The sequence below is a fragment of the Lacerta agilis genome, chromosome 4 (genome assembly GCF_009819535.1).
Source record: "Lacerta agilis isolate rLacAgi1 chromosome 4, rLacAgi1.pri, whole genome shotgun sequence".
In the NCBI taxonomy this organism is placed as follows: Eukaryota; Metazoa; Chordata; class Lepidosauria; order Squamata; family Lacertidae; genus Lacerta; species Lacerta agilis.
Genome location: NC_046315.1, coordinates 54,083,206 through 54,096,962, shown reverse-complemented (window position 1 = coordinate 54,096,962; position 13,757 = coordinate 54,083,206). Strand labels below are relative to the sequence as shown.

General features: G+C 41.5%; 1 protein-coding gene across 2 annotated transcripts; it reads left to right on the top strand.

Annotated features, from left to right (window-relative positions):
- The first annotated feature begins 240 nt into the window (after nt 1-240).
- On the top strand, nt 241-13,232 carry WDR4 (WD repeat domain 4). 2 transcript variants are annotated; one of them, XM_033147087.1, is made up of 11 exons: nt 241-382; nt 1,540-1,602; nt 2,606-2,752; nt 4,134-4,290; nt 5,478-5,590; nt 6,415-6,475; nt 7,530-7,628; nt 9,295-9,359; nt 10,237-10,420; nt 10,967-11,036; nt 12,863-13,232. In XM_033147087.1, the coding sequence occupies exons 1-11, from the start codon at nt 264-266 to the stop codon at nt 13,024-13,026; spliced, it is 1,242 nt and encodes a 413-aa protein (XP_033002978.1). In that variant the 5' UTR covers nt 241-263; the 3' UTR covers nt 13,027-13,232. The 2 variants fall into 2 exon arrangements, with proteins under 2 accessions (XP_033002978.1, XP_033002979.1); XM_033147088.1 differs by having other exon boundaries at nt 252-382; nt 2,671-2,752.
- The last annotated feature ends 525 nt before the right edge of the window (nt 13,233-13,757 follow it).

The window sequence follows — 13,757 nt, the reverse complement described above, 5'->3', positions numbered from 1 at the left end:
CAGGAGGAAAAGCTCCCGCCTCTGTCAGGCCCTCCGCGCATTTCAGTCGGGGTCTTGCTCCGCCCACATTTCCTGCAGCATCCAATGAGCAGCGCCCTATGGAGGCTCTTGCTGCTGAGTGACGGCGAGGGAGAGGTGGGGCTTCTCGTGCCTCAACTGGGGAGGAGGGGCCTTTGGATGTCCTTTTCAATGAGCCCCGCAGTGATGTCATTATCCGGCGACGGCTGTGTGGTTTTTTCCCCCACGCGGTTCTGTTGTCGGGCATGGAGGCGGCTGAATCCGCTGGGGTTGCGGGTTCTTCCCCGGGGCTGGCGGTCTGCGGGGACCTGATGGTGGTCACCGGTGGAGCCAAGCTCTTGGCGGCCCTTTACAAAGAGCCTGGGTGAGTGAAACCGGGCCGTTCAGCTTCTTCTAGCCTCGCTCTCCCGTCGTCTTGTCTATATATCTGCTGAGACTGCAGCCCTAACCGCATTTACCATTGAACTTACTCTGAGTAGGCACGGTTAAGATTCCGCTGTAAAGCAGCGGCTGTGTGAGAAGGGTTGTGGTTTTTTTAACCGAATGTGTAAAGCGGTAACCGGGTGCACCCTTGTAATTCTGATCAGTTACAGTACTTCAAAGCTGATCCCCTTTTATACTCACAGTGGGTCAGGATCAGTAACCGGTGGCAGTGTGCACACAGTTTATCCAGGCAACTGGTCAGTGTGCATAATGCTGATCAGCTTAGAAAAGTTGAGCGACAACGCTGATCTATATAATTAGAGGAAATAGGCTGCATTGCACTTCCGAGAAATGAAATGCTGGTCGAATGAAGAGGGTGGACAGCCTTTCCCCAGCCTTATAGGTTTAGGATGATTGAATTTACATGTTTCTTCCTGCGAAGAAGGTTCCAAAATAGATAATGCTTTCAGGAGTAAAAGTAATCAGAGTGTTTATGTTCTCTGCTTCTTATTTTCTGCACATTTTCTGCTTTGCTCTTCAAGATATTATATAATGAGCTGCTTTATTTTGAGTCAGCTACTCTAGGTAGACAGTGTATTGTCAGTGTTGACAATAGGTCTCCACTCCTATTGTTTTCTAACGTCCCATGGTTACTACCTGATCCCTCTTAATACAGGGGTTCTGTAACTGAACCATGAAATGGGTAAATCCCATTTAACTCAATGGGATATACTTCTGAGTAGACATGTATAAGGCTGTGCTATAAGGAAGCTCTGTATCAGTCTGGCCTATAAATAATGGGCCATTTAATTACATTTACTGCACATTATAGAGGTGCCGACACCTGTGGTAATAATGCAGAAGTTTGTGGGGGGGAAACAGTGTAAAAGATACTTTTCATAAAATATTCTAAAACTCCTCTGCATTTTCTGCCCTAGTATTTTCCAAGTCTATATGTTCCTCTGCAATAAAATGAAACAGAAAACCTCATTAAATTTGAAATTTTACTGTTTAAAAAGGCATGATAAGTAAGATGTGACACAATTGATGCTATGCTTATTGGAAAATACTGATCTGATGTAATTATATAATTTCCAGGAATGATGATATTTTCATTTATGACTGTTCCACAGCAAGAGAGAAGCTTCAACAGAATCAAGGGTAAGACTGTTTAAATTTTCCTTAATCTGCAGTAGGAAATCCACTGCATTCCCATTTATTCAGAAACTCTGTTGAATATGACATTTACATCTGTTAGAGTTGTTGTTTGTAGCTGATAATAAATGTTGCCACTACCACCAGTGTCACATAAAATACAAAAATAAATTGAAGACTACAAACTACTTGTATGCAGTGGTGCAGCTAAGTGATTCTAGACCTTGGACTCAATAGTCAGGTATGGGATGGGGTTTTAAATGGTCATGTGTTTTTCTTCAGTTGTGAACTACATAATTTAACATTTTTCCCTTCCACCACCATTCCACACTTTACAAGTGCTTCCACATCCCTGATCAGTTAGAGAAAAAATACCAAGCAGAAAACTATTTGACTAATCTAATAATAAAAAGTGTGCTGGGCATTTAGCTGCCTGCAGTTTGCCATTTTTTAAAACTCACTTAAATCATAGTACCTACACAGATAAAATGGTGCTGGCTTCTGCTGCCCTGATGCTCAGTGCATTTACTTGGGAATAAGTACTGGTACTGTTCTGCTATTTTTTAAGTAAAAATAGTACAGTGAATATCTGCAACCATGTATATTCCTGACTGGCTGCCCCCTAGCCATAAAATGTTTTTTAAAATAAGAAGGAAGGTCTCTTTGCTGCTACCTCATCATCTGCCACTCTCTTAAGTGGTCATTTGGGGGTGTGCTATAGACACCTCTATCTGCCTTCACCATTGTTTAGAGGAAAGGATTTGGTGTGTAAAGTTTATTAAAAATCTGAACTTACTGCACACTAGTGGAAGGAAAGATAGCCTCTGAAATAATAGAAAACATAATTCCATAAGGTATCCATTGACTTAGTGGTACAGATACTATAGTAAATAAACACATGTTGTATTGATAAAACCTACTAAATAGCAATTCCTGTTCTTAGCAGTTTGAGGTAACGGTGCAAAACCTCTAGGTCTTTAATATTTTCCCCCTTTCTCGTTGTTTTTAGAGATGACGGAAAGTCAGCGGGTGAAGCAAGTAACAATATCCTTGCCTGCACATTTTCTTCATCGGGAACCTACTTTGCTCTGACCGATGACAACAAACGACTGATCCTTTTTCGTACGAAACCGTCTTGGGAATGTCTGAGTGTAAGGTATGGAAAGGAAGGCACTTGAGGAGAAATATTTGTGCCCAAATGTAAAAGCTGTTTTAAGACAAACCTCTTTGCATTTCTTGAACATTTTCTGTAACTGATCAGATATATTTAACTTTACTGATAGAAAAATTACCAATTATTGGTGTCCTTCACTTCCTCTAGTGCAGTGATGGGCAACCTATGTTGTTTGGTCAAAGTCACTCAGATCTCCCTCACCCAAGTCTAAAACTCTGTCATTACACCGCACCTAGTACTTTTTTCAGTTCACAAAAGGCTTAAGTTATATTTGTGGTTAAATTTTGGAATGTTTTTAAGAGATTAAATAAAATCTGGTTTTAGCCTGCTGTGCTTTATCTTTATGCTGGTTTTAGCTGCCTGCTATTTGTTTTCTTGGTTGTATTATTTTATTTTATGTGTTTATTGTAAGCCACTCTGAGAATCACAGCTGAAGAGCAGACTCGTAACATAAGTTATTAACTTTGCATTGCAAGTTGTTTTTGAAACTCTGATGATTTCACAATCACTTTGTTCTTTGTCATGATAATCCTCACTAAAAATGTGCAAGATTTCACAGGTACCTGATCATGAACTCTATATTGTGACTTTATACATGATATCCATTCTGTAATTCAGATAAAAGCCCCCCCCACCTCCCAACACAGTATGAAGAACAGAAATTTATTTGGTGTCATAAATTTATTTATTTTTAAAAAACGTTTCTATACTTCCTTTCAGCTCTAAAAAGAGACCACATTATGGGTGAAGGTGTCAAATTATATTCATTTAAAAGTTAGGAAAAAATAGAGACAAAGCAAAGGAGTCCTTTTTTTGCTAGTCCAGTGTGTGGTGATGGGATTAAGAGTAGGGTTAAAGTGGGATTAAGATTAAGGTCAGGTTAAGAGTGGTTGTAAATGAATGAATGAATTTTATTCCTAGGATTTAGAACTGTGCTGTATGCATACCCTTGAACCTCCATTGGTGCTGGATTCTGGCTGGGATTATTATGTCCTTCTCTTTTGAGATCTTCTGTTACCCCTTCCAGAAAGACCGAAAGACAGGCTTTCTAAAATTCTGTAGCTGCAGTGCCTTATTTCCTCTAGCTACCAATAACCTGTTTCAGATAGTTATTAGTAAGGAGTCAATTCATAAAGGTTTGTTCTACTCTAAAGTTTGTGACATGATCAAAACACATTGTTCATTTCTTTCAGTTTCTGCAGATCTTCGTGCAAATAATGTGGCCATTTGCTTCTCTGGGGAAATGCCTTCCTAGCCCCAAATGTAGCAATCAGAATGTGATGTGCAAACATAATTTAGCTATAAAGGCTAACCTTCCAAAGAGGAAGTTTTGGACCCTATGTGTGTCAATTCTTCTTTCCAGGTCTGTCATTAGAAGATGTACTTCCCTGATTATAACAGCGGCAGAAGATAAGATACTGGTTGCTGACAAATCAGGTGATGTCTATTCGTACTCAACAACAGAACCTGAAAATGCAGGAACAATTGAACTTGGTCACTTGTCTCTTCTGTTGGATGTGGTATGTATGCAATTTCTGGCTCAATACCACCTTTGTTTATTTAAAGAAGAGTCCCCAGCATAAATATACAGCCCAGTCCTTAGCATGTTCATTTTAAATTCATTTCCCCTGAATGTATTGGGTCTGCACAGTGACAGTGGAGAAAGCTCAGTGAACTCAACAAAACTATTTTCAACATAAACCTGTGTTCGACTATTCCTTTATATTGTTTTGTGAACCATCAAGAAGACTTGGTTTGAATGGGTTTGAATAGTATAAAAATGTTTAAAATATCTAAAATAAGTTTGGGTTGTAAGCCTATTGTTAATTATGAAGTTTCAGCTACTTCCTTTGAAAACAATGAATGATAGTCAACTGAGTTTTACTCAGAGTAATCCCATTAAAATTGATAGATAGATACTTTATTGTCATTGTACATAGTACAACGAAATTGAATGCCATCCCACATTTACAGCACATATACGCATACATACCATCCATCACGACTCCCCACGATCATATCATGTGGTTACAGCATTTAAAATGGTTATCGCTCTTGGATAAAAACTGTTTTTTAGTCTATTGGTTCTTGATTTATTTGTTCTGTATCTCTTGCCCGAAGGCAACCGTGCAAACAGACTATATCGAGGATGAGATGAATCCTGTAAAATGTTGTTTGCTTTTTTGAGACAATGGGAACTATATAGTTTGTCCAAAGATGGGAGAGGGTGACCTAAGTTAGTCGTGTTCGTTATTTTCAATGTGTCTGCTCTGAGCAAAACTAGATAGATAGCCAGATTATTATTATCTTTGGTTATCACTTATTTAAAACTTATCCAGCTTTTGCTTGCGTCATAAATTTAACCAACATTTTTATGTTTTGTGTGGCAGGATTGTCAAGAACCCTTAGTTTTGCCGCCTGCGGTGAGTAAGGGTCATCTCCAGGGGACTCTTACTCACTTCAGGAGAACTTGTAATTTGGAAGAAAATGTAGTTCTTTCTGTGTGTCACAGTGTGTTACAAATAAGCACAGACAAGTGTGACTAAACAGGCCAGCAAAATGTTCAAGACTGGTAACTTTTGTAGACTTTTTTCCAAGTCTTGTCAATCCGAAACCAAATTGGTAGATGTGTAATTATTTTCCATATGTGTCTGCATGCCACAAAGCCTCGTGGGGTGTTTCATAGTGACCTGTGTTGTGTCATTAGGCGCTGAGTCCCGATGACCAGTATATCCTAACCGCTGACCGTGATGAGAAGATACGAGTTAGTTTGACTAGAGCACCACATAACATTGTGTCCTTCTGCCTGGGACACAGAGAGTAAGTGCAGTTGTAGAAAGTCTGCGACATGAGGGAAAGGGAAGAGCGTCCTGTTTATAAGGGTGGGGGGGAGAGGGGAGGTAAGAAGACATATTTTAAGCTCAGTGCTACACAGCAAGCTAGCCAATGGGGTGCCCTGCCGATCTTGATGGACCATGTCTCCCACAATCCCTGTCTATTGGCCATGCATCCTGGGGTTCATGGGATTGGCTGGAGCTGTAGTCCAGCAACACTGAGAGGGCACCACTATGGCTGCCCTTAAGCTGTCTGAGGAGATTGTAGATTCCCCCCCCCCCCAACCCACACTAGAGAGTTTCAAGAAGAGGTTGGACAGGCACCTGTCCAGGCTCTTCAGCAATTGCTCTCTAAGCCCAAAGAGTTGGTCTGGATGAGATGCTGCATCTTTGTAGCTCTTGATCCTGTCAGGTAACAACAACATTAGGAGTTGAGCGCCCACTTACACAAATTCACATAGTGGAGCCTTTCCAACCATGTTAATCAAAATTCATGTCAGGTGGCTTTCATTATTGAGTATATTTGGATACTGCACTACAATCTTCCCCTGTCCCAGAAAACTCTTTATAATGCACTGATCTGGCACTTTTTCATCTTTGGGTTTTGCTCTTTCTAATCTGTTTTCTAAACAGTGATACTGGTAGTTAATTGGTTCGCGTACATTTTTCCTGACCTAAAAGATGACATAGTGATCTAATGCAGTGTCAAACCTTCTGTTGCTATGGTGATGTTTCACCTCACACTGTTATACTTTTCACTTGCAATAGGAATGTACACCACAAACATTGAACTTTTTTTTTGTCTCCTAGATTTGTCAGCAAAATATTTGTAATACCAAACTATCCAGAACTTCTCTTATCAGCTTCTGGGGTATGTATGTTGTCTGAGGCATTTTACATCTAGAATTTTAGTAGGCTGCTTACACATTTTCCTCCCTTGCTGGGAGTAAAATACTGTAGTTGCTTTATGTTCCTTCTCTCAACACTTTTCTGGAACAGGAGCTTCCTTTAGGGAGGTGAGGAGGAAGCTACCAACTTTTCTAAGTGCTTTCTTAGGATCATCTAATCCTAATTACCATAGCTGTTGTTGTTCAGTCGTTCAGTCGTGTCCGACTCTTCGTGACCCCATGGACCAGAGCACGCCAGGCACGCCTCCCGCAGTTTGACCAAACTCATGCTAGTCGCTTCGAGAACACTGTCCAACCATCTCATCCTCTGTCGTCCCCTTCTCCTTGTGCCCTCCATCTTTCCCAACATCAGGGTCTTTTCTAGGGAGTCTTCTCTTCTCATGAGGTGGCCAGAGTATTGGAGCCTCAGCTTCAGGATCTGTCCTTCCAGTGAGCACTCAGGGCTGATTTCTTTAAGGATGGATAAGTTTGATCTTTTTGCAGTCCAGGAAATTTAAAACATAACTACAGTGAATGTTCACAGAACACTGCTGCATTTTTGTGTTGGGTGGTTTTGCCATTTAAAGTTGAATGTATTTAAGAATAGGCCTTTTTCACTTTGTCGAGTAGGACTGAGGAGCCTGTGATCTGCCACATGTTGCTCGACTACAACTCCCATTCTTTTATTTTATTATCACTATTGCATTTCTGTCCCATATTTTTTCTCCAAGGAGCTCAAAGTGGCATAAATTGGCTCTCTTCCCACTTTTATCTTTCCAACAATCCTGTGACATTGACCTTGGACCAGTCATTGTCTCTCAGTCAGTGAGCTTCATGGCTGTGTGGGGATTTAAAGCTTGGCTCTTTGATCTTCCCTGGCCATTGGCTGTGCTGATAGGAGCTGTGGCCCAACAACATCTGAGGGGCCTCAGGTCTCCGATTCTGTTGGGAGTGTGTACATACATGTATGGCTGTCTTCTTCTTGACAGAAGTGGTGTTAATCAGCCTCTCTCTTTTGAACTGTACCCCCTTCCCCAGGACTGTACATTGAGGCTCTGGGAATACAAAAGTGGGAAGGAAGTGCACTGCTGTCATCTGAATAGTTTGAGTACATCTGAGGCTCCCCCAAATGAGAAGGTAATGTGTTTTTCTGTGAACATCTCTCTCTCTCTCTCTCTCTCTCTCTCTCTTTCTTTCTTTCTTTCTTTCCAGGCAAACTTGCTTTCAGAATGGTATGTGTAGGTGAGGTGAGAGTAAATTTTAAACTACAGAAAATCTAATCCCGGAATGACGAGGGCTTTTTGTAGTTCTGCAACACGATGTGCAAAGCACCACAAACCTTTTGGCTCCCTTTCTCCCCAAGATTACATTGAAGATAAAACCATTGCGCTGCTCTGAAAAGCTGTTGATCTGGAGTGAAATGGCTTCAGGTGTTTGCAGATTTATGTATTTTTTAAAAAAAACACTTCAGAATCTATTTCATCCTTCATTTAATTGTTAACCTTTTTTTTTTTACTTGAATTGCTTTGAATTGGTGATATAAAGTGGGCGGTTTTTTTGTCTATGTGCACATACGTTGCAATCTTACATGCTAAAATTGCATACCTCTCTTCCTAAGGGGCATATGGGCTGGTGCTGTAAGGGCAGCAATTGCATCCAGAAGTTGAGTTATAATGTGAGAAGAAGGCAGGCACCCAACCCATTAGATCAAACTGTGGCTTCCTGTTGGTCATCATCCAGCATTAAGTATCCAAGCAAAGAAGAGAACCAAGCATGCAAACAAAAATCACGGGCAAAAATAATTTTGAGAATATTTCTGTTTTTTGTTTTTGTTTTTTTTTGTTAACCTCACACAAGTATAAGGTTAGGTTATCCCAGCATAATAATATCTAGGAAAGCCGGGCCAACCCTGAATTCCACCATGAGAGCTTCCAGTCTACCTAAGGAAGGTAATTATTTTGGCTATAGGCTTCCCTTATTGGTTGCACTGGTGCTGGGTGTTAGAGACAACTTTTTGTCATTCCTCCCCCCCCCCCACTTTTGCATATTTGGGATCCACCATTTAAATATGGTCATGGGCACCTTCAGTCTTGCACATTCACTCTTCCCTTTCACCTGCCTGCCTTTGATTCAGGACAAGAATGTGGAAGGGGGGTCTGCAGTTTGGCTGTGATGTGTGACTCTCGCTGCAAATAGTATTCTGCTTTAGATTAAGACTTTAGTCCTCAGGCATTCAGAATAATTTTTGGGGACCCAAACCGGGGTGAGGAGCATGAATGCTGGCCTCACCACCTCCTCTCCCAACCGTTATGTTACCGTACAGCAACTGTACATAGTTCCTAGTTGTGGGAAGGATTCTAACCACGTTCAACTAAATCCAAAACAAAAAAAAATATTCCTTCCAGTAGCACCTTAGAGACCAACTAAGTTTGTTCTTGGTATGAGCTTTCGTGTGCATGAAGAAGTGTGCATGCACACGAAAGCTCATACCAAGAACAAACTTAGTTGTTCTCTAAGGTGCTACTGGAAGGAGTTTTTTTTATTTTCTTTTGACTATGGCAGACCAACACGGCTACCTACCTGTAACTGCAACTAAATCCAACTAAATTCATGCTCAACTTGGAAAGGAGAGGAGAGGGCTGAGATACTCAAACTCCCAATCCAGTTTGAGTATGGACCTTTGAACACCTGAAGAGGGCTTTTGAATTTGACACGAAGGCTTTCTTTTTGTTACCTCCTCTTCTTCCCTTGCAAACTCTCTTGCCTGTACAATTTCTAATTGCATCTCTTTTTCCCTCCTCAGAAATATGCAGTCTCCAGGACAGCCTATTGTTGTGAAGGAAATTACATTGCCGTTTTATATGACTGGTAAGAGGAAAAGAATATCTAAAATTACTGTGGAAGCAACAGCCAAATTGCATAATTTCATTATTAGGCATGTCAGATATCTGTTGCTATAAAATTACTGTGGAAGCAGCGTAGTCATGGCTGCCTAGAATGTGGATTTTTCTTTGTTCATGATAATGATATTTTGCTTCAATAATATTAAGCCTGTCTGAATTAATATAATATAATGAAGTTGATTTTGGTTGATGCTCGCATCGCTACATTAGCTTTGTTGTATCCACAGCATGTTTGGAAATCTTTTCTTAGAACATAGGCAGTTCTCCTGCATATATCTGAGATGTGAGCTGCCATGAACCGGACATTCTTGTTGGTCAGGGAGAACCATAAGGGGACCTTATAAACAATCACTTATAGCAGGGAGCAAGACCCAACGTTGTTGAGCTTTTTGGGGGGAGGAACACCCACAGTTGTTGAGCTTCTTCTGGGGAGGCATCAGCAAAGTTGTTGAGCTTTCGTGATCGACCAGTTGGACACCCCTGTCTTACAGCAACCTCTACAACAGGGATGGGTCTCCAGATGTTGTTGGACTCCAACTCCTATCAGCCCCAGCCCTAGATCAGAGATGATGGCAACTGTAGTCCAGCAACATCTGGAGCCCCACAGATTCCCCCATCCCTGCTGTATGAGGTGATCATATTGCATGCATTGGCCAAGACCGGAAGGAATCTGTACATTGAAGCCTTATGTGAAATTCAGGGCAAATCAACAATCATTTTACACAAGGTTTCTAAGAGTTTTGATTGATGTGTTATGGTTTTCACCTGCTAGGCAATCTTGGCATGCGAAATTTGCTCCGTAATAATGATAGCCCTAATCATTATTGATCGTTTCTGAAAAGTCTTCCCACAGTATCCATCTTCCAGTTTGACCCTGAGGCTCAAAAACTCATTCACAAACAGAACATCCCCTTGATCTGCAAAGGCTGGGCCATTGCATTTGAGGAAATGGGGGGCCTCTGGATTCTGCAGGAGGACATGCAAACACCTCTTCTGTTCTATCAACCTGTGAATGGACAGTGGCAGGTGAGAGGAGCTTATTGGTTACAACTGGGCTTTCCCTGCTATGGTGTCTGGCAAAGAACCTTGGGATACTCATACAGGAAAAGGGCATTGAACTGGAGCTGGCTTGGGAGTCAATTATTTAATATCTGTGCCCTACCTTCGACTCAGTATATTGGCTGAATCCATTTGGCAACATCCTTTGACAGTGTTACTAGTTTTTAATAAACACTCTCAAGCTTGAGAAGAACATGGTGCAGCTATGGTTGCCCAATCAAATAGCATGTAAATAGCACGTTTCTTCTTCTTTTTCCCCATGCTGGTCAACATACAGCAGCCTAAGGCATAGCTCCAGAGCTCAGCCTGGTGATCAAGACAAATACGAGTGGAATGCCTGTTCCTTCTTTTGTTGTCAGTTTCTCTTTGTGAAAAGATTGAAAACACACACACACGGTTTGGGGCAAATCATGGAAGATTTTGGGAAGGCTGTGCCCAGCACATGGTTCCCTTATGAGAATCGATGTGCTTAATATGGGAATTTTAAGAGGTGTCCTTTTTCCTTTTTCCCAGTCTTCTACTGAAGAGAGAGGGTTGATTAAAATGTCAAAGTGCATCCGTGACAACTGGGCAGCGTTTGAAGGTAAGGCGGTTGAGTATAAAGGCCAAGAAGACAATGTTTAAAGTGGGTGTCAGGGTAGGATTTGAGGAGAGTGCATCTCACAGCATTCATAGAAAGTAACTTTTTAGATTTAACTGCATAAGAGCCGTGTCTCTTTGAAGAGGCTTGGTTCTGAGAGTGGAATTGCATGGAAGTTCACCCATCCCTGCTGTCAGCTGAGATTTGGTATGTTGGGCAAGCTTTTGGAGTAATTATGTAAGAGAGAATGGGAGTGGAAAGGGTTTTAGTTTTAGTCAGGGTATTGTTTGTTTGTTTGTTTGTTTCTATACCACCCTTCAGCTGAGGATCACAAGGTGATTTACAATATAGAAATACAAAAATACATATAACAGTAAAGAACAAAAACAATAACCCCCCACACAGAGAGAGTTTAAATGGCCATAGATTGTTTAATTGGCCAAAGGCCAATTTTAACACAGTTTGAAAGTGAATCGGGAATTCCCAAGTTGAGAAAATCTGTAATGATGAGCAAGCACCCCCCAACTTGTCATCCACTATAGAAATTTGCAATTTATAGCCATAAGACTGTGATGGGTACACATTTGTCTTACACCAATAGGCCTAAGACAGTGTGGTGTAGTGGTTAAGAGTGGTAGACTCGTAATCTGGGGAACCGGGTTCGTGTCTCCGCTCCTCCACATGCAGCTGCTGGGTAACCTTGGGCTAGCCCCACTCACCTCACAGAGTGTTTGTTGTGGGGGAGGAAGGGAAAGGAGAATGTTAGCCGCTTTGAGACTCCTTGGGGTAGTGATAAAGCAGGATATCAAATCCAAACTCTTCTTCTTCTTCTTCTTCTTCTTCTTCTTCTTCTTCTTCTTCTTCTTAGCACTTGGACTGAGTATACATTCCCAGAAACCTTTGCAACAGGGTGGGGTCATGTGGCAAATATGCTAAGGTTCCTCAGCATTGTGGAAAATATTTCCCTGAAGGTAGAAAGTACTATACTTTCGTAGCTGGCTCTTTTTTGGTTTTTGTTACATGCTGCCTTGAGCTGTTGAGGTCAGGTGAGATGAAAAAAAATCCAGCTAATCGATAGTACCCACAAAAGAATCATTGAATAATGTGAGAACACAGCAAAATAATTCTCCTAGATCACAAATTATAGTTCCATGCAGAGATCCTAAGTGTATCAGCAGCTGGGGGAAAGGGGCTATTAAGATTACAGTGATTATTGCAGCTAATTAGCAGAAGGGAGCTTGATAGTTGAGTCCTGTTCCAGATGCTTAATTAGTGTCTTTACCTCTATAGAAAAGGTAGTTATCTTTTTATTGTCAAAATGTTAATAGCTCTCTGCCCCCTCCCCAGCTTTGATAGTCCTTCAGCAGACAATCACAATTTCTCTTCTGTTATGAGATGGGAGAGGAATATTTAAACCTTGAATGAATTGTTGCTGGGGGGGAAATCTAGCAAAGCCTTAACGTTGTCCAGTGAAGTGGAAAGGCTAATAGATATGTAGATTTTTTTTAATTATCTTCTCTACTGAGCCAGATCAGCTTCTCTTACAACACATTTTACTTCTGTGGGGGTAATGGGGCAGCATACTAATTAATGTCTTTAAAAAAAAATCATGATCACAGTTCAAGGCAGAAAGCCAGGACCATGTCCTGATCTAACAAAGCAAATTTTACTTTCTTGGTATTTGTAGTTGCCTATTTTCTCCTTCTCAAAACACCCAGTGCCACTTTAGTACTCATATTGGCTTATTATTTATTGACTTGCACAGAAAAAGACCCCCAGTGCATGCAAAACATATGCCTAAGAGCTTGTTCCAATTCTCTCTTATACAGACTCCGTTGGCAAAGAAAGTTGCTACCAAAATCTCTACAAGGCTTCTTTTGATAACATGGCTGTTTACCTCCAAAAGAAAGAAGAGAGACTTCAGCAGTGGAAGAGTAAGAGAAAGGACCCGCAGCATGAATCAAATGGGCAGACAAAAAAGCTCAAAACATGAGCAGCATCCTTGCTCAGTGCAAAATTTGGTTGTGACTTGCAGAGCATTGGAAGAAGCTGGTTTGAGAACTACTGAATCACATGGTACACTGAATGAAGAACAAGCTGACTTGATATTTTCCACAAAGTGCAAATATTAACACGACTAGCCTTATTATGGTGACACTTCCTTATCTTGTCAGTGATAAATAGGTCCTCTGCAAACTCTTTCTAGCCGCTTGCCTTGACTGTCAGCGTAGATGTCATTGGGTGATGACATCGTGATGCATGGCGAGGAAGGGGACACACTGCAAAATCGCTCCTGCAAGCTGAAACGCTTTCTTGGTTCTGCTTACGTACATGTGCCACATAAACCATAGTGTGTGTCAGAACCCTCTGTCAAGTGCAGGCCCCTAAAGCTCACCCAGCAATTCCTACCTTACGTCCTTTAGTCCTCCTCTGTCCAAAGAGCAGGAATGGATGGAGGAGGGGGTTTCCAGTCACTTCACAAGTCAATGGTGGTCGCTCTTTGCTGCCCTCTGTGGACAGCAAGGAGGTTCAGGCACGGGGAAGCCAGGATTTATGAGGTAAAAATACTGGCAGTGTTTCCCAGGGGGGTCTGGGGAGCTCAGTGCATCCCACTGTGCCTCGCAACCCTGGAGTTTAGCTTCCCCTTCCGGTTGGAAGCAATCCTTTTGACTGTTCTAGTTACTAGCTAAGGATGTACATGACCAAAGCCAAAATATCCTTGGA

What these genes read in the sequence shown, in the direction of transcription:
- WDR4 (XM_033147087.1), top strand. Translation starts at nt 264, where the DNA reads ATGGAGGCGGCTGAATCCGCTGGGGTTGCGGGTTCTTCCCCGGGGCTG. An exon ending in TGTCTCTTCTGTTGGATGTG is followed by an intron (nt 4,291 to 5,477) that starts GTATGTATGCAA and finishes TTGTGTCATTAG; the next exon opens with GCGCTGAGTCCCGATGACCA. An exon ending in CAACTGGGCAGCGTTTGAAG is followed by an intron (nt 11,037 to 12,862) that starts GTAAGGCGGTTG and finishes TCTCTTATACAG; the next exon opens with ACTCCGTTGGCAAAGAAAGT.